General features: G+C 40.3%; 1 protein-coding gene and 1 long non-coding RNA gene across 2 annotated transcripts in view; one reads left to right on the top strand and one right to left on the bottom strand.

Annotated features, from left to right (window-relative positions):
• Positions 1-21,008, top strand: part of MYO16 (myosin XVI) — a 401,447-nt gene that overhangs the window by 200,505 nt on the left and 179,934 nt on the right. The window contains exons 16-19 of the mRNA XM_027115848.1: positions 2,879-2,990; positions 6,030-6,147; positions 6,903-6,974; positions 9,452-9,593. Coding sequence (XP_026971649.1) covers positions 2,879-2,990; positions 6,030-6,147; positions 6,903-6,974; positions 9,452-9,593 — 444 coding nt within the window. The remainder of the gene's footprint in view (positions 1-2,878; positions 2,991-6,029; positions 6,148-6,902; positions 6,975-9,451; positions 9,594-21,008) is intronic.
• LOC113625360 (uncharacterized) overlaps positions 1-21,008 on the bottom strand; it is a 38,323-nt gene that overhangs the window by 12,034 nt on the left and 5,281 nt on the right. The window lies entirely within an intron of this gene.

Genomic DNA, 21,008 nt, shown 5'->3' with positions numbered 1-21,008 from the left:
TTAGGTGATTTATTTCAGAGGGAAAACAAGCACTTTTCATCTCCAGAAAGTAAACTTCTGGTTTTTTCTGGTACTAATTTTCCCACTTTAAGATACAGTTTTGCTGATCAGTAAGACCTATATTTCTAGTGAAATCAACCTACACATTATTGAATAGTGGGAGAAATGTAAAATTTGCATAGGAGACATTGAGATCTGTGTTTTTGGATCATCCTCATACCAACAAGTTTTCTGATTACAGAGGAAAATACAGTGAATCTTAAAGCATCATTCCTGCCATCAGGCCAACTGCCCTCTAAAATCCCCTAGTTTGATTGGGTTTCTCCTGAGCCATTACAGACTTAATAGCCCTGTCTAAATTGCCCAGATTAACTTCCCGTTGCTCCTTCTGCCCAGAATTTTACTGTTACATTCACACTGCTCCACGGGAGCAGGTCAGAGCTGCTGTAAATTCCCACCATATGCTGAGGTTTAAAGAAATATTTGAGTTCCCCATAGGTGGAGCTTGTTAATTGATTAACTTTAAGAATGTGAAAAGGAACCATGGTGTTTTGCATATTTGACTTTGTAATGTTACCAGGAGCTAATTATTCTTTGCAAGATGTCAAGTGGCCACTCTGAATGGAATTCTAACCTATGTTGTGATCAACAAGTGGGAAAGAAAAGATGACACCAGGAAGATGGATGGAAAACTGCTGTGAGAACAAGAAAAATTAAGAGTCATTAGAACTGCTTGTCATTAAGACGTTTTAGTCACTAGAATTTTGTGAATTTTAGGCAAGATGGCTCTGACCATCCTAACCCAACCCCTTGCTAATGTGGTTGCCCTTGACCTTTACCTTTTGTTCCATGGCCCCAAACCCCAGCTCACTCATCCTCTGGGGAAAGAGGAAGCCCCCAGGAGCTGGTCCTCAGCTCCCCCTTGGTCCTCGGCTGCATCAGCTAAACCTCCTGTGTCCCCCTGCTTGGCAGTGATGTCCCTTCTCCACAGCCAGTGTCCTAGATTCTCATGACCTTCCTCAAGGCCACCTTGCCTCGTCATCTAAACCTCAACTACTTTCTCTCCTAAAAAACCGAAGCCACAAGCAGTGGTTCCCCCACTCCCTGAGATGCTTCTGGCCATTGGACCATATTAGTCCCCTGACCCAAATGTGGAGAAGGCAGTGTCCCTCCACTGTGCTCCGAGTCCAAACCCTCTTCCTTCCTCTGCAACTTCCTTCTCCGTTTCTTTTAAAGTTTTTTCCAGTCTTCATGTGCTTCTGCCTCAGCTTATAAGCTCCTGAAGTCTTCGCAGTCCCCGCCTATTCCACGGGGCTGTTTCATTAGACCCCTCCCAGCCACGGTCAAGGACAAAGAAGTCCTCCCAGACCCCACATCCACACCGACGGAGTGTGCTTCTAGCCCACACCATCCTGTCCCTCGCTCCTATGGTCTCCTTGCTGTTAATTCTTTCTTCATCCCTAAAATGTTAGCGTCTCCTTTCTGGGGAGCTCATCCACTTCCATGGTTTAGTCATCTGCATGTTGATGACTTCCAGACCTTATTTTCTAGTCTTTTCTGAATTTCAGATCCGTATAGCCAATTATTTCTTGGAACACCGCTTGAACTTCAGCAAGCTGTTCAAAGTGAACACGACTATGGTAAAATACAACCTTTCTCAAAACCACACTCCTCCTCTTGGGACGCCTCTCTGGATGAATGAGGCCCCCATACACCCCGCTTCCCCAGACGGAATCTTGCAAAGCGTTCTTGACGCCTCTCTTTTCTCCTCCCCTGTGACCAGCCAGGCCCCTCCTCCCAGCCATCTGCCTCTCCATCTCCTCTGCCTCTCTTCCCTGCTGGTCTCTCACTGGGTCCACTGGCTTCTTCAGTTGCCTCATCTCTTTCCAGGGAATCTCCCTGGGCTACGAGAATATTCTCTCTGAAACTCCAATCTGCTCATACCTGTTCTTTGTTTCAAGAACTTCGGGACAGCCCATCCCTTCCAAGACATCATGGAAACTCTTCTGCAAGATACACACAACTCTGGCTACTTGTCCGACCTCATCACCCACGGCCGCTCTCACTAGAGGCTCGGATTTGGCTGACCTACGCGAGTTCCCCACGTACATCACGCGTGCTCCAGCCTCTGTGCCTTTGTAGGTGTTGCTAATTATTCCAGGGACACCCTTGAGTCTTGGATTTGCTTGGGAAAACCTTACTCAGGTGTCACTCTTGGAACCGAAGCCTCCTCCCCGCCCCTAGCTTTCCTCCTTGTCCCCTTCCTACACTCTCAAAATCAGGCCAAGTTCATCTCTGTTATCCTGCTTCCACGCTGCGTCACAGCTGTGCCTTCCCTTGCGTCTGCCCACGGACACACTATCTTTGCTCTTGAGACTCCACGATGACTTCCTGATCCTTCTATCCTCAGCTGCTAGTATTGTGTATTTGGTACGTGATTCCTTTGCGTTTATTGAATGAAAGGAATAAATCAATGCATTCATCAACCATTTCGTAATTAAAAGATATTGACAAAAAGAAAGAACAAGTGGCTCTAAATTTAAAATCCTGACTACAGATATTAATTACAAAGCATACAATAGAACCTGCTGAATTTCTATATGAAATACACAAAACACTTGTGACCTTCTCCGGGAAAGGGTGCAGCTCAAGGGAGAACTAAGTAAGACTGTGTGAATACGTTCTGGTACAGCAAGAACTTTTCTTCCTTCCGGAAACATCATGTGCTAGTATGGACCAAAGCCTTATAAACACATGGGGACACAATGTCCAGGTGATTTCCATTACCCTGGAGACCAAATATGGTTGAAGTGACTTTTAACCACTGGGGTTTGACCACGCACCTAGCCATAAAGCTCTGTGCTTTTCCCCCTCACAGGTATTTGAGCAAGACCCTTCGAGAAGAAGTATCAACAGCAGAGCATTCTCTGAACAGGGAGAAATTCGCTGTTTGGAAACAAGCCCTGAATGTAATTGGCTTCAGTAACTTGGTGAGTCATGCCATAAATATTACACTGAGAAAATCAGCCCTCTACTAATTTATAAAAATCATTCATTCAAAACACTTCTGTGCTCCTGGAGTTTGCATGCTAGGGCGGGATAGACATAAACAAGGGTACGCTCAGGGCACAGGTGCCCTGGAGACAGGCAGAGGATGGACTGCCGTCTTCAAGGAGGTGGTGGAGACCTTTGCCCATTGGAACCATGTGAGCAAAACACATCAAAGAACTTTGCTTTGACTCAAGAGAAGACTGGCAGATCCTGGTGACCGTTTACTGCCAAGAATCACTTTGACAAGTAATCTGATCACCTTATTAAACTCTCTTCTTCAACAACATGATTTAGTTTTTTCATTCTTAAAGAATTACCAAACACCTGCCAGCATTACAAAGCTGAAAAGTACTACTGAAAGGGTTTAAACCCACTGCTGTGCGGTGGAAACGTCTGTGATTCTGGAAATGCCCCAGGTCTGTGCCGTACGATATGGCAGCCACTGGCCACGTGGGACCGGGGAGATGGAGTTTTAATTTTTCTTAGCTCTGATTCCTTGAAATTGAAACAGTCTTGTGTGGTTCGTGGCTCCTGAATTGAACGGCGCAGGGCTAGAGAATAAGAGATAGGAAATGACCTAAGCCCGAGACCTCTCAAATTCCCACCAGTCTCTTTCCTTCACACATCCTCTCTGTGTCCCCTCATTCAACGTGGCGTCAATCTGAATTACAGCCAATTCCTCGTTAGCGATCAGTGTAAGATCGCGTGGGGGCAACTTTGGTATGCCCGTAGCTCGGGAACCCAGTTTTAGTCACAGATCTAAATATGTTTTTTTTTTTTCCCTTAAACCAGGAAGTTGATTGATTTGGGTCTTTGTCTTTTCCCTTGTCCACGTGGCTCATGGGGCAGGGAGTGGGTGGAAGGGGTGCGAAGGTGGCGAAAAGGAAAGGGTAAGAAGGGTGAGAACTCACCCTAAATGAATTAGCTTGGGGCCTTCACCCCGGCCTCACCCATTCAGAGACTGGATGGGATTCTAGGCACGTGCGATCATATGGTGCTTCGTTCTTTGTTGCTCTGCTCATCCAATCTCTGTGTTACTGTCTTTCCCAAACGCCTACCCGTTTGTACTTCTCTGTCTTCGCACTTGCTACTGTTGTGCTCTTTTCTTATTGTTTTTCCCTTCCTAAGTGTCTGAAACCTCTGCTTCCTTATGGGAAACTGGGGTATAGACTTGGGTAAGGAACCATTCCACCAAAAGATCAGTTGCTTGGAAACGGGGCTTTAAAACTCCACGATGGATCCTCAGAGGCAGGGCAAGCAGATTATACCTTCCACCTAAGGCAGCGAGTAGGGAATTTAAGTTTTTTGGTGAAAGAACTGTGTGCAGTTAAGCAAACGATGTGAAGGTAATCACTTCATCTGGATCCTTTGGGGTGACTGGGACGGTGACAACTTGGCCCACACAGGAGGAAAATATCATGTCCCATAAGATTGGGAGGAAGGTACTTCTGGGCTGGCAAGACCCTTGAATCAAAGCTTATGACTGTGGTCCTAGGAGAGCTGACCACAAAGGAGCCTCCGCCCGTCTTCCATCGCGGACACAGAGAAGCAGCCCCTGCCCCTGCCCCCTGAGCAGCTTATCTCCACCTGCCTCTGTCGTGGCATCACCACGCTGTAATCCATGTTCGGGCTACTTTTCATAGCTCTGCCTACTTCACTGAACTGGATGATACTTGAGGACACAGCGAAGTCTTGCTGTCTGTATCCAGAAGTACCTCTCTCCTAGGGCACTGGGACATTTAAAGAGGAGTTACTGGATTTATTTTTTAAAAAAAGGGGGAGAGGGAGGTGTCAAGTAGCTTAAGATGCTCGGAAAATGTTACTCAGACAAGCACAAGTAAATACAATTAGAGACACTAGTTTGTGATGTGCAGGTTACCAAAAACATTTCTAAGTAATGCCACAAACATAGAGTGTTATACCTGAAAACAGATTATCCTTTTCAATGCTCTCATTTTAAGGTCATAAAACTACCTTGTCCTGAAAACTAAAAGTTCTGGAGGAAATTCATAGAAGTCCCAATGACCATATTGTGTCAACTGTGTATTTATAAAGTAAATGAGAGTTGTTCTTAGAAAAACTTCCACAGACAGGAGCTTTTCTTCCCAAATGACAAATGCGGAAACTGGGAATTTAAAAGGTTGTGTCAGTTGCCCTAAATGAGACTCAACCACTTTTACTATTGATAGCATAACACTAAATAGTTGTGATTCCGGGGAAGTACCTTTTAACTTACAGCTTTTCCTTGACTTTTTATTCTTACCCCCGACTGACTGTCCAAAGCCAAATCTGAGGTCTAATTTCTTTCTTTATGCAGCGTTCCAGGTTCTCGAATATTCTTTCAGCAAACACTCTCATCCTTCCTGCTAACGTCCATTTTTTTTCTGAGTTTTCCTTAAAATACTTTTAAAAATTAGCATTTTGTTTATTTCGCCATGGATGTTTTCATCAGACCTCCATTAATTTTCTAGCAGAAATGAAAACTTCTGTAAGCATAATAGCAGTTTATTTCAAAACAGAGAACTAAGGGATGGACTCTGATGCTCTCTGGGGAAGCAGCCACGTGACCCTGAAGTCGGCTAAGCCTCCGGTAACAGTTCTGCCAGCCCTGGGGGGACACGTGTGAAGTCCGACCCTATAAGTGATGTCCAGCCAGTCAGACCATGGTTACACAACCATTCGTGCTTCATCCTGATACTTATCCAGAAACTATTCATTTATATCAGAACACGTCACGTCCTCAATGTCGCTCGTTTAAGGAACAGAAAAGTCGGCTGCAGAAGGAACACTGCGTTTTCCGATTTTGCTTTTGAGCTAGAGATTGGTAGTTCTCTAACGGGACATTCTGGGTCTGAAAAATCACAGCCCCCCCATAGCACGCACATCATTTCTTAAACCTACTTGGAGGTTTTTCAAAGGACCGGTCATTGAATCTTCTGAGCAGCGCCGCTCATCTCCTCTATTTCTCAACCGTGTAGGAGGTGGAGAACGTGTGTGTGATTCTAGCGGCCACGTTACACCTTGGAGACATCCGGTTCACTGCTCTGACCGAGGCCGACTCCGCCTTTGTGTCTGACCTCCAGCTTCTGGAACAAGGTCAGTGGGACAGATCTAGCAGTAACCTCATCGATGTGCAGCTTTGCAGACTGGCCAGTGGATGGCGACACAGTACAGAAAAGTCAGGTGGAATCAACCCTTTTTTGCTGGAGTGGGATTCAGTGAGGGCGGCGGAGGGGAAAAAAAGAACTGTATCCTCTTTCTTCTTCTTTCTTCTTTCTGGTTATGTGAATGAATAAGATGTACGTTTGTGTCACAGTAACAGCGGTGGTGCTTCGGCACATAATTGGGTTTATTTATATCGTTCTAAGTATTCTCCGCCCCGCCCCGTGCCATCCCGTATATTTGGGGAGCATGTTATTAGCTGAACATTTAAACAGAACAGAGTTACTTCCCTTTAAAGACTTTGTCACAAACCTCTCTCTCCCTTGAAATTACCTTGTCAGTCACTCCCAGGTTTTTTCAAAACGCCTTAAAGCCGCAGGTTGTCGTGACCAGCATTATCTTTGCCTCATATCGAAGTAATTTAACCAGGAATTGGGAAAAAGCATTCAGGGCCATTTGTGAGGGCAGGAGGGAAAGAATCCTGCAGTGATTTAATGCAGGAGCCCTGAGAACTCATTAACGTTTCCATTCCTCTAAGCCACTGTTTCTCTAGCTGAATTTGCCAATTGCAGTGGTAGTTTGGTTTCTTTAAGGCACACATTTTCTAATGGGTCTATACAAACTCCTCAATTATAAAATGCCATGTTCTTGCTGTCAAAAATACGTATTAACTTTATGCTTTCGTTTAGTGGCTGGAATGTTGCAAGTATCAACGGATGAACTGGCATCTGCTTTAACAACTGATATCCAATATTTTAAGGGTAAGTTTCTCTGTACTTTGCCTTTCACCTCTGTGAAAATCTTTACACTGCTGAGAGGCCATTCTGATGAGCTGGTCACCTTTTTCAGCTAGTGACTCATTTTAGACAAATAAAGTCATCAATCCGAGAGGATTTATTCAGTTGGAACATGGGATGCGTTTGTGCGTGCGGTGCCAGGCTGGGAAGGGCATCCTTTTCCCTCTTCCTCGTCAGTCAGGATAAGAGCTGCCATTTACTGGGCACTTACGAACTGGAGGGCATTGTGGCAGGTGCTATAAATGCTGGAATTTTTAGTTCTTCCAAATTGCTGAGGGGTGGGCTTAACTATTTCCATTTTAATGAATGAGAAAACTGAGATTCAAAGAGGCTAGATAACTTTGGACATGAAATCACCAGTAAATGGCATGCTTGGAATCAGACTCTAATGCCATCTGACTCCCGAGATGAATCTCTGTGCTGTAGGATCTCCACTCAGTGGCAAGAGGGTGCCTTTCCTAAATGCTCTTCACTCATCCACTACAAGTCATCGCCTCACCAAGCTGCCTCTTCATTGTAATTTTGAGGACTCAGCGTCCATCTGATATTGTTTATTCTCAAAATCACTGCTATTCTTACCTCTGTTCCCAGTGGCCCTACTTGCAGACACTTTGGCATGTGCCTTGTAAATTCTGCCTCATCCCTAGAGTTCCCCTTCCACGTTCCCAAGCTTTATGGATCTCCCCATTATCCACTGAGTTACCCAAAAGCCGTTCCTGGCACTTCGTCCTCCTCCTTCTCCACTGAGTAGATCAGCCACAAGCCAGTTCTACCCCATAAATACTTCCCACTCTCACTCTCGTCCCTTCACTTTCATCCCCACTCCCTTAAACTGTCTTTCTCAGATGATGGCAAGAGAATCTGATCAGTCTTCCACCTGGCCTTATCTCACTCTACCTTCCTTCCGCACTGCTTCAGGAATAAGCTTTCTGAGATGCAAATATGATTTTCATCCATGGATGACAGCCTTGAAAGGATGCGCCCACTCCTTTAGAGTAAATATCATCCCTTTCGGAGGTCCTGAGAGGCCTTTATTATTGGGGCCAAACCTCACTTTTATGCTTCATCCTCAGCCGTTTTCCCGCCAGTGACCTTGCATCAGGAAATACACTTTCTTGAAGTTCTCCAAAGGCATTATTCTTCCTCACGGCTTTTTTTTTTTTTTTTTAATTGAAGCAGAGTTGGTTTACACTGTTGTGTTAATTTCTGCTGTACAGCAAAGTGATTCAGTTATACCTATATATATATTCTTTTTCATATTCTTTTCCATTATGGTTTATCCCAGGACATTGAATATAGTTCCCTGTGCTCTACAGTAGGACCTCGTTGTTTATCCATCCTATATGTAATAACTTGCATCTGCTAACCCCAAACTCCCAACCCATCCCTCTCCCGGCCCCCTCATGACTTTTTAAAGAAACATTGAACTCCCCATTAATATCTGTAATTTAATATATCCAGGCCTCCCTCCTTACTCCCCAGCCATGTGGGTGAGAACCCCACCGTCACGTTGGCTCTAGAGACCTCCATCCTATAACATCACAAGTGACACCTGCTTTCACCGCCACTTCGTGAGGTTCCGTCTCAGCGGCATTGAACTCATGGCCGCTTGACTCTTCACGACCTGCTGGTGCTTTTTTGTTCATTTGTTTGTTTGATCTCAGCTTGCCTCAGAGGCGGTTCTCCTTTACCTGTGCCTCTGTTGATTGACAGCTCACTAAGTCCTCATTTCCCATGGTCAGCATCCTATTACCGGACTCCCTGTGGGTTGAGTTGCAGTGGTACCCAGGTTGGCCGAAGCCATAGAATGTGAACTAGATGCTCACTCCCTCTCAACTCTCCAGCATAAGTGCTGGCCTAGCCTCAATCCCAAATCATCTTTACTTATCTTTTTCTTGGTTTCTTCTCTAGTCTATTCGCCACTCAAAAGGTTATCACTCAAGATTTCAATCACCAGCTCTTTGAGAATAACATAGAAATTTCTACCTTAAGGCCCGATCTTCCTCTCAACCTCCTGACCCCCACTTTGGTTAGCAGGATCACTTCTTTGAAAATATTGAAAATATAACTAATTTTCCAGTCCTTGAAGAGGACTCCGTATCCAATGCAGTGAGACGTCATCAGAAAGCTTGTTAAGAGGGCCCTGCACAGAGTCGGTTCCCTCACTGAAGGGAGATGATGCAGCCTGCCCCTCCAGGCTGTGATCAAAAGCTGTGGTCAACATTTGCAGCAAACAAGATCGAAGTGTGCACGGCACTCACTTTAGAGAAATGTGTTTTCGTAATCACCGGCAGAGGCTTTGTTTATTAGAGTCATAATATGTGTTTGAACATCTTCTGTTGCGCGTGGATGTGGAGGGATAACTAGGAGGACACAGCTTGGTGGCTTCTGAACGAGGGAAAGTCTTGTGCTTACGCCTCCTCCCCTTCCTGCTCTCCCAGGAGAGATGATCACACGGCGACACACCGTGGAGATGGCTGAATTTTACCGGGACCTCCTGGCCAAGTCCCTGTACAGTCGTCTGTTCAGCTTTTTGGTGAATACGGTGAACTGTTACCTTCACAGTCAAGAGGAGCCCAGCAGGTAGGTGTGATGGACGATTACGGTGATTCCCACAATAGAGACTTAACTAGGCTCGCTCTTAAAGATGCTTCATAATCCCGTGTCACCCAGAGGTTAAACTATCATTAAAACATTTCCTTTTAGCGCGATGATTTTACTTCAAGGATTTGACTGACTGATTTTAAGGGATTCAAGCCCCCTCTGCCCATACGCACAGCCCTGGATAAATTAATCAAATCATCCCTCGTGCATAGAGACGCAAATGCATTCTCTCTGCACTGAAGGCATCTATGGCCTTTTAATCACCAGGAAGTATAAAAAATGTATAAATCTGGGAAGAAGACAGTTCAAGAATATCTAAAGCACTTCAGTCCGTTGAGAAGCCCATGTCTCTCTAGAAACAATTTGATGATGTGTTTCAGCTCGGCAGTTCCTCCTGTTTTCTTCACTTGTTTTGTGGATTATTTGATAAAGCGTCTCTATGGTAACCATCTTGACTCCTGGCCTTAGTCATCTTTAAGGAGTAGTGTTTCAGGGCTGTTTGATCATCTAAAAATGATAGATCTTCTTGGCATCTTGTCAGTGGAAAACTTTGTTAGTATTCTTGTCTCCAGTAATGACGTTGGGCAGGGCAGGCCATTGGGAGCAAAACTGCATCCAGGAGTCTTTACACATATGCCGGTCTTTGAATGAAACCTCTTGAGGATTTCTTTGTTGTCCAAACAGACGTCACCAAATTCCTGAAAACGGCCCCTTTTAGAGGTTACTTGGAAAACATTAGGACTAATATGTATTAATGGGAAGGTTCTTAAATAAATACAGCTATCTCAGAAGATTTCAAGGACAAAGGCGTACTAAATTCTCATTAAAATATACACATTAAAAAATCCACTGCTCATTGATCAGCATGTTCAATATATAGTCTGTGACTTGAGGGTCGCTATAGCGTTACCTATGTTTCAGCAGATATACATTGATATTGGATGTGGTGAGGATTCTGGATTTTATTATTTCTTACTCTCAATTTGTGATTTCCCTTTAAATATGAAGATTATTCACAGAACAGTACTAGTCGGCTAAGACTACCAAATTAATCTTGTATAAAATCATTGGCAGCTCTGCTGAAGTTGACATTGAAAAAATTACCAAATAAATCCAGCTGCACGTAAAAACTTTTAGAAAATTTCCATTTGACATTTAAATCTTACAGAGCCTTAAATTATATAAATGAAAAAACTTCTACAGAGTCAAGATTTTTGACTGCACACAGAGAAAATGAAAACATAAACCTTGGAAAACACATTACTTCCCTTTCACTGGGAATATTGTGTCAATGTGCAAATTTATGATATGAGTCTTGTCTTTATGATTCTCTACTAGGCAAATGAATAAGGACAAGGATTATTGGAAAATTAGAGGTGAATTAATGTATCGTAAGTTTAACTCCTAAAAGACAGTTTTCTCATTTGAGTCATAACTCCCATGTTTTCTTCTCTATTTCTCCCATGGGTCACCCAGACCTGAATTTAAATCCGAAAATAATGCAAAGAAAGGTTATGTTTGCAGTATTTCTAATTCACGGAAATTCACGGAAAGCTTAAAGATTTGCAGATTTACGGACCCATTTCCTAAGTCGCAGAGAAGTCTCAAAATTTGGATAAACTTAGAATAGGCTTTTATTGTTTATGAATCCCCAGTTTCTTTTGGAAATTTTATAATTGCGTTAGAAAAGATTATATTAAAATATATATATATTCCTGTGGTTAACATGGGCAGGCACGCTCGATGTTGGTGGGAAATATTTTTCACACTAGGTAATTTTTGTAAAATTTGCAAGAGAGAATAAATATAAATAGGATATACTCTAACAAGGTATAAAGGGAAGACAAGTGAAATTTAAGCAGATGACATGTTTGTTCTTGGAATGCTGGGTTCATTTTCTGGATTATAGCAAAATAGGTACAATATAAATAATGTTACACGTTAAAAAAAAATTCTACTTCTTCTACCTAGTTTCCAAACAGGTTTATCATCCTTGTGATTGTGAAATGAGATAGAGATTCTTACTAAGGTGTAGCGAATAATAATAACTTAAAAATGTTCAAATGATAAATAATTTTTGCATCTCCTAAAATAGGACCTGTTTCACAGTTGCTGCACTTACATTCCCAGGATTGAATTATCAGTGTTAAATTTGAAATTATTATTTTTCCTGAATCGAGATCTTCAGTAGATTTTTGGTGTAAACTTGCCTATTTCAGAGGCACCTGTAAGTTAAGAGAGTCTTGGACAGGCAGAGGGGTTGTGGAAACTTCGGGAGACGTCTCCAAATGTCTTCAGACACAGAAACCTACAGTTTATTTTAACTCATTTTCATCATGAGTTCTGACTGCAATGGTTTATATATACGGGGACACCTGAGAAATATAACCTATGGAACAATCCCCTTTTTATCATAGAAGCACCCTAACAATAAGTAGACTGAAGGTTATAAATAGATGAAGTTCAGGAGGTAACTCGCTCGAGGGGTATTGGAGATATACTTCATTCATTCATTCATTCATTCATTGATGGCTGCATGATCTGAAATCCACATTTTTGGAGAGCACAATTTGGCATGCAAATATACTACAGTAAGTAAACTGAGTTTCAGGCATACGTGTGGAGATTTTTTTGTTTGTCACTGAGCCTTCGGGGTCTTACATATGCTTATACTATATTACATTCTTTTGATATTTTAGTTGAGCTAAACATAAACATGTTAGTAATTTATGATTAATTACATTCCGCTTCAATGAATTATAGAAACTTTGGGAGAGTTCTCCAACTGTCTTCAGATACCAAACCCTACGATTAATTTCAACTCATTTTTATCCTGAGTTCTCCTGTGTCCAAGCCTGTTCCTTTGGACGGCACCTGATTGCAAGAACTTTGGTTGGTTTCCAGGACTATCTGAGGATAAAAGAGGTCACACAAGGCTGTCCGCACAGTGCCTGGTAAAATCTTTGTGGTCGTGGCTGGAGAGAAGGCTTCCCAGTTTATGGCCATTTATTTTGGAGAGATGAGGACTGAGAAAAAATGCAGAAGGAGGCCATGGTAGAAACCCTAGATACAGTCCAGTCTCTTCGTTTTCTGTTGCTTCGGTAATCTCGGTTGTTTGGAGAATAGCAGATAAAGGAAGTAATTTGTTCTTTAAGAATACGAATGCCGCTACGCATGTACACTGCTGGGTAGTTTTGTTTTAAGATTCACATATCAATGCAGTGATTTAATTCCTGAAATCATCAGCCGGATATTTTTGGCATCTTATCCTGTTTCTAAATTCACATGGTTTAATTATAAGCAAGTGATTTTGTAAGTCAGTATGGAATGTCCTAGGCATCCAGCAAGATTTCCATCAACTTATTGCCACGTGGAGCGGGTGTTCCACAGCAGTCTGGCTGAGTCATCGTAAAGGATGGAGATGTTAATAGTGGGGGCCGATGTCTCACAACTGACAACTCACTCTCTGAAATGAGACAAAAGTGCGTGTGCAGTAGGATGTGAATGTAAGGTCCTGTCGGGGTGTCAGGTGAGCACGGTCCTCTCCAGCATCTGACAGCATCAGATGCATCAAAATGCATGTAGCGAATCTGCACTAATAAGATCGGAACCATCAGTTTCATATTCAGAAAAATGACACTTCTTCATAGGCGAGACTTGCTATTCGCTCTTAATTAGAGGCAACAAATGTTTTGTGTAGGGAAAAAGTAAGGATAGCCTTGAAGAATCTGAAGCCTGGTTTAATCTGTTGGGTAGTCTGTATCTGGTCTAAATACTGCCTTCCTGAATGGCAGAGAAGGCTGATCTCTACTTTGATGCTCTGAAATGAATGTAAGGTGAGTTAGCCGGGTTAAGGGGGTTTACGGCTTAAGTTTTCATTTGGGAATTCTCCTTAGATTTGTTCTACTGAGAATTCAGTTTGTACACTATTAGTTATGAACAGTTAGTGGTGTGTATGCACGTTTGTTGAATTTCCAAAGATTTTAAACAGAAGAGAGTGTTTTGCTGTATATTATATTGAAATGATATCCAAGTTTCTTATGATTTCCATTTGTTTCTCATTGATGCAATCAGGTAGCACTTAATGTACTTACGGAATGTTATAATGTATTTGGACCTTTTTTTAGGTCGAAGTCCAATTTGAGAATCTGATGAATGGCGTAAACTCACACACAGTTTTCCATATAATTTGGGGGACTTAGAGACTCTCCCCTCAAAGAAATAAATGTTCCTGGACTGTATTAACTTCTCAATTTGTTGATTAAACAAGTTAATAAATTCTGAAATAATACCGCCAATGTGGTTCATAGTCCCCTGGTAGTTCTTGAGGATTTTTAAGTCAAATTTTTTTTTTGTAATTACTTTGTTGTTGACCTTTTCTTAAATAGAAAATTATCTTTTTAATTTTAGATGAAATCTGTGATTTTTAAAAACCTACAGAGATACCACCTGATAGACGAGTAACGTAATTTTTACTACACTAATATAACAGTAAGAATGTTAATCTTTTTAAGATTATTTTCAGCGGATGAGATTTGCAGCGCTAACTGAGAATTTGTCAAGGATCTCATCCATTAGAGACAGGAAGTCAGTATCTTACTCTATGAAGCTCTAGGGGCCTGAAGATGGAGCATCGTCCTCTGCACTGCAGGCAAACCATCAAAAATATCTCCTGGATTATGGTTTATACCTACACCGTTTGCATAGATCACCTATAATACTTTACCTAGCACCTTAGGACAGTTTTCGAATTCCATCTGTAGGTTGTTTTTGCTTTTTGTGCAGGGAGATTTGTCATGATTTCTGTACCATCTCGTATTTCCCAGGATGAAAAAGCCTGAAATTCAAATCAAGGATGTGTGTGTGTGTGTGTGTGTGAGATTATTTTCTTCTTAAATTATTTAACCAGAAGGCTTTTTTAAAAAAGTCAGATGCCGTCTATGACTTTTTAAAAGGACTAGATTGTAGCCATAAATAGTTATAAATGGTTCTTACAAAAGTATAATTTGTTTTATCTTTTGCAAGGAAATGAGGTCCGTCAGGTTAACTCTTTGAGTTGAAAATTTGAGGATTAATCTTCTCCAATGGTGGCAGTCATTGGGCGCATCCCAGGTGATGAAAATCGCCCATTATTGGGACTTGAAATTCTCAAAACGACCTAAGCGCTTAAGCCCCCCAACCCGAATCCCGCCCTGCTTCCTTATAGATGGTCACCTTCGCCTTAGCTGAGGGCTCGCCGTCATTCTCTCCAACAGGAAGGGTTAAGGTGAGCAATGTTGCCCTCCTTCCTGAGTCAGACGGTGAGGAAAGATTTTATTGAAAAGAAGCCACGCGATTTGTCAGATGTCTGCATGCCCCTACCCCCAACCCCGCCCTGCCACATCTGTAATGGAACTTGTGTAGTTGTCACCTAACTCCAGATTTAGGTATTTTTTACTCCCTGCGACTGTCCGCATCATTGACTAGCTGGTCTGTATGAATTCTCGTTAATTCAGGGTGGGGCTCAGTGGGGCCCTGTGACCACTGCAAAGCAGAGGGATATCAAAATTAAATACTTTTTCCAAACCACACACCGCTCTCCCAGTCCATTCAAGGAATCTCAGTGAGGGAGAGTTTGTAATGCTTCTCAGTATTTTAGGGGCTGCAGTAGGTTAAGAAACTATCTAAATGGTAAACCGGGTGATAAGAAAGTGAAGTGTGGAGAAAATGTCTAGAAATAAATGTGTTTTTTTCACTGTTATTCTGATAAGAAAATTGGAAATTAATTTCCCAAAGAAAACATCTGAGCATACGATATATTTAACATCACTTGAGAATCCTAAGTAAAATCTCATTCTCTGTCTCGCATTCGATATATATTTTGTAAACTGTTATTAAAAGTTCAAAAAAGGTCATGGAGATTATCTGTCCTCATTTCAGACACAAAAGTACAAAGTGAAACCTGAAGGAGGGACTGAATGTGTAAATAAATCTGATTAAAACCCAAATATTTACTTATTAGTTTCAACTTTCCCCCTTAGCACTTTACTAAGATGATTATAAAGATTTAAGTTCTTTGATGGATATTACAAGTCGAAAAGAAAAATAATCTAAAAATTTATACCAACAGTCCATACGTAATTAAGAGTTGGTAAAATGATATTTTGTACATTGCCTTATTAATTATAAAGTACTTAATTCTGAATAAATGAATTTATATCATTAATTCCCAAATGCCTTATAGCAATACTAAAACAGCTGCTGTGCATTTGTGAGAAAATGAAAATAGACATTCAGTATTTTTCCATTTATTGTGTGATATCTTTCTTCATTAACTGTATTTGGGGGGGTGAAAGATTTAATAATCAAGAAGAGTACGAAGGGTTATAGGCAAGTCTTACCTATTATCTAACACGATTCACATTTGTCACTTTTGCTTCCGATTTTTTTTAATGCAAAAGAAATAGAAAATTGCAGCTAAAAGCCGAAGTTACTTTTGTTTATCTACATAAGTCGATTCCTCTCCTTCCTGCCCAGAGACAACAATATTATCAATATTGTGTAAATTTTCCAGTTTTAAAAATTAATCTAGATATTGGTGTTTCATAACGAGTATATAACACTGTGAGTCATTAAAGAATTAAAGAAATGCTATCATAGAGTACATTGTACGCTGTACTTCCCTTTTTAACCCCACATAGTTTTTGAGATTTAACTATATTGATGCGTAATGAGCTAATTAATTCTTTGTAACTGCTACACTAATTCCCCTGAAGAGAAACCACAATACCCTCATCTATTTCCTTTTAGATGGACACTTACGTCTGTTTTCATTTCAATTACGTGTCACATCCTGAGATATATGTTTAGAATTATCCCTGGGGTATATATTTAGTAGCAGAATTGTGGGGGGAATATTAATTTGCATTTCCCTGATTACAAGTGAGGTTGTACCTAGCAATGCAGATTCTACACTGCCCGGTGGTGATGTGCTCATATGTGTGCGGTGATATTTGTTCAGTTATATACAATGACCTGGCTTCAGGGACTTACCATAGACATTCTTTCCCTATTCCAAGGTCATCTTACATTTTTTCCTAAACCTTTCGATTTTCAATACATCGGGAATTTATTTTTGTTTATATGAGAAATAGATATAATGTTATATTTTAGATGGATATTCAACTATCCCTATCCCATTTATTAGAAATGCTTTTTCACCTCCTCCTGATGTTTAATCTATTTGACTAAAGCTGTATCAATAATATATTGTTTTAATAAGTTCTTACTTTTCTTATTTGTTTTGGTTTCTCTGGATCTTTATTTTTGCATATGAATTTTATAGTCATTTTGACTTAGTCCATAAAAGAAATTCATTTGAGATTTTGATGAGAACTACATTTATAGATTAATTTGGGGGAGAATTGGCCTTTTTAGACTGTTGATTCTTTGCTTCCATAAATATGATCTATATTTCTTTCTGCATACATTCTTTTATTTCTTAAATATGTTTGTGTTTTTTCTGTCAATTTCTTGCACACTTCTATTTGATTATTTTCTAAGTACTTTGTACTTTCTCTTGCTATGATGAGTGCTATTTTTCTATTATATTTTAATTTGTTTATTGGGATACTCAATCTTGAGTTTCATATGTTGATCTTATATCAGGAAACCCTGCTGACTTTTCTTATTAGTTCTAATAATTTTCCTGTGGAATATAATAATGTAAATGATCATAATTATCTTTTTTGTCTTCCTTATCATTTATGTCTTCTATTTCTTCTTATTTTATTGCATTGGCTAGCACTGCCAATACAATGTTGAAAATTTGTGGTGATATTCTTGTCTTGTTTCCCAATTAGTGTAATAACTCTAATTATTTGTCAGTAAGTAATCTGTTTATGTAGAATTCCAGTAGATAATCTTTGCTAAATGTTTTCAACCATAGATGGATGCTGTTTCATTGAATGTTTTTCTTTTATCTATTAAGATTATTTCTCCTTTTCTTAGCTTATGTGGCAAATTTTATTGATATATGTTTTTTGATGTCGAATAATTCTTCATTTTTGGTGTAAACCCTATTTGGTCATGATGAACTAAATTCAATTTTCTAGTCATTATTATGGATGTTTGCATTTATTTTCATTAGTGCAATAAGATTTTATTTATTTGTTATACAGTCTTTTGCTATTACGTCTATGTTAAAGAGTAAGCTGAGAGCAACTCTGTTTTTCTTCTCTTCTAAAATGGTTTGTGTTAAATGGAGATGATATATGCCTTGAATGCCTGGTGGAATTCTCCCTAAAAATTTTTGGGGAGGTGAAGGGAGAATTCACCTATGAATACTATTCTAAAATTTATAGGTCTAATCAGATTATTTTCTTTCTTTTTAAAGTCATATATATTCTAGACAGTTGTCCACTTTAAGATTTTAAATGTATTCACCAACTAAATCACACTTTTGTTTTATTTATAATCCTCCAATCAATATCTCTTATAATTCTAGTTTGACAACTTTACATTCCTGACATTCTTTATTTATGCCTTTGCTTCAGTATCATTGGTAAGTCTTGCCTGAAATTTGCCTGTAAGAATTATTTATTTTCAAAAATCAATTTATTTTTCTTGTTGTCATTTCTCATGTTTATGTTATTTATTTTTACTAAGCTCTGCAGTTTTAGGACACCCTATTTTAACTTTCTTTGAAATTTTCTCCTTTTTTTCTTTCCTGACTTCCTGACTGGAATGTTAGTTTCATACTTTCTGATGATTACGTTGACCCTGAGCCTATGAAGTATCTCCTGAGTACCTCTTGGTGCATTCCAGGTGATTTATATGTAGCACTTCCTTCGTTTCTTTAGTTCTAAATATTTTGTCTTTATTTTTGTTTCGGAGATGAAATAACAAGCAGTTTGTCAGAAAAATAAATTTTGCACACCATGTTTTTCCCTCCTTCATCCAAATTGGGGAACTTTTTCCCATTAAATAATGATATTGCTTTGATTCTTATGAATATGGTACGAGTGACTTCTATTTCTGCGTAGACATTTAAATCATGGTGCTTATTGTCATGACAACCAAAACTACACAATTTAGCGAAATATCTAAGACAAAACCTGCTTTCTAAATAATTCTCCTTCTGCTTCATTTCGTTACCAAAACACCCATATGTGTAATGATTTCCTAAAGAGCTAAGAACCTTTTCTCTGTAATTGCACATTTGCTTTTCATTTTTTTGTGAGATACTTTTTTTTCAACTAGAAGTATCCAGAGAAATAAAAAATATGAGAGGCTAACCAAAGTAGCATGTATATTATATTACTCAAAAATTAAATATTACATAATAAATACAAAATGATGGTTAAAAATTTACCACCCTTATTATAAAAATTACCACGTACTATGGACACAATAATGGTTAAATATAAATATTAATCATGATAATGTGATAAACTGTTTCAAGAATAGTGCAGCTTATTGAACCAGTGAAGAGCTATGTATTTTTCCCTTAAGTGCACATTTTTAGGCGATGGGAGGAAAAAAAGAGATTTCTTTCAGATCTATGAGAATATGGCATTTTTAGTATTGAACAGTAGTGTTTTTCCTTTTCGATAATGGCTGTTATGCGATTTGCAAATATTATTTGAGAGTCAAATAGATTCAGTATAGTGTGTAAGAAATTCAGTGATTTATAAGGCTACTACAAACCCGCGAGCATTCCTCTCTAGCTCTTTCTTGAGCCAAGAGTGCAGAGGCTAAAGCTTGTATATTTTATACAAAGGATAAAATTCATCGCATTGCTGGCCGTGCCCACACTCTTGTTTCATTTCTCACTGGGGAAATGCATTTGGCCTCTTTTCAACCCCCTGATACCCTGCCCTGCTGGATAGAGTTAACCAAATCTGTATTTATTATGCTCTTCTGTGCCTGTCATTTGAGTGTAGTGGCAGTTCTGCCAAAATAAATAACGCCGCCATGCAGCTCAGAGATGAGAGGAGGGTGTCCCATTCTGGGTCTTGGTGACCCTGCCGCGCTCCCTGAAGAAAACACCAGGAAGGAAATGTCAGTCCCACAATTTAAATCTTGTTTGCCTTTTCCTAATATAATTTTCTCATCGAGAAGGATGGGCTTTTCAACGAAAGGACATTTTTAGTTTTTGTTAGCTGCACGCTTTTAACTTTTCTCTCTTCATGTACAGTCTTATTAAAAATACATTTTCCAAGCAGACGGGAGAAGTGGAGAAGGTGCATTTATTGTGGTTATTGTTTACTGGATGATACCTGTAAGCGAGCCGGGCTTCGAGCTGGAGATTATTACATTTAATATTGACATTGGCATGAGGAAGGAGTTATTGTCTCCCCTCTTCAGATAAGGAAACCGGAGTTCAGAGAGGTTGAGTAATTGGCCCAAGTCACACAGCCAGGAAGAAGTGGTCGATTTGGAGTATGAACCCCACTATGTCAGACTTGACACCTGAGTTTTTCCAAAAATGTCTCCCACATTGAAATGGTCAGAAGATGATTTTAAAAAGCATCGTTGTAAAGCTACCTTAAAAAAATATAAATGGTTTCTTTATTTCCCTCCAAAATTATTATTTAAAGTTTAACATATCTATATATCGACATGGCCCTGAGGGTGCGATTGTCCTCTGTTCTTTGTATCTGCGTCTCTAGCACCCGGCAGAGTGCTTTGCAAAAGTAGGTGCTCAGTACCTATCCATTCAAAAGGTGGGTGAGCTAATGAAGTAGTTCAAAGCCACTCTCAAGTGAGGCAGTGTTGGTAGATTGCAAAAGTGGCCCCAACTGCTCGTTCTCTGCATCCACGCCCTGTCCAATACAGCTCTGACGCTTCTCTGATCAAGAGTTTAGGTCCGTTTTCACTTCCTTCGAATTTGAGCTGCCCTTGTGACTTGCTGTAGCTGAGAGAATACAGCAAATACAGCAAAAATGATGGTGTGCCAGCTCTAAGGCCTCGCACTAGTCTAAGATCACGGTCATTGCCACTCGCGCATAAGCCCGGGCTCTCCTGGGGACAGTGAGAGGCACTGTTAGCCAGCCAACAGCCGGCCAACCCCAAGGCATTGAGCGGAGGAGGTTATCCTGCGCCTGCCAACGCCCCCGCCAGGCCACCCACACTGACAAAAACACTTAGAACCATAATAAGTACTTCATGTTTTTGGGCGCTGAGTTTTGGGGTGGCTGGTTACCCAGCAATATCCACTTGCTACAAGTCACTATCTCCTTAATTTAACTTTGAGCCACAAGTCGTGAGCACATATACTTGAAGGTGATTGCTGGAAAGACAGGTGTCCATTTCATAGGTGGTCGGAGGGATTCTGAGATGATCCCCCATCCCAGTACTTTCACACTCTGTCTCCATCATCTTCTGGGGGGCAGTAAAGTCACAAACCTTTGG

Source organism: Aethalodelphis obliquidens, unplaced genomic scaffold (assembly GCF_003676395.1).
Source record: "Aethalodelphis obliquidens isolate GAN/ISIS:26980383/991018 unplaced genomic scaffold, ASM367639v1 scaffold15, whole genome shotgun sequence".
Lineage (NCBI taxonomy): Eukaryota > Metazoa > Chordata > Mammalia > Artiodactyla > Delphinidae > Aethalodelphis > Aethalodelphis obliquidens.
This window is presented reverse-complemented; position numbering and strand designations above follow the sequence as displayed.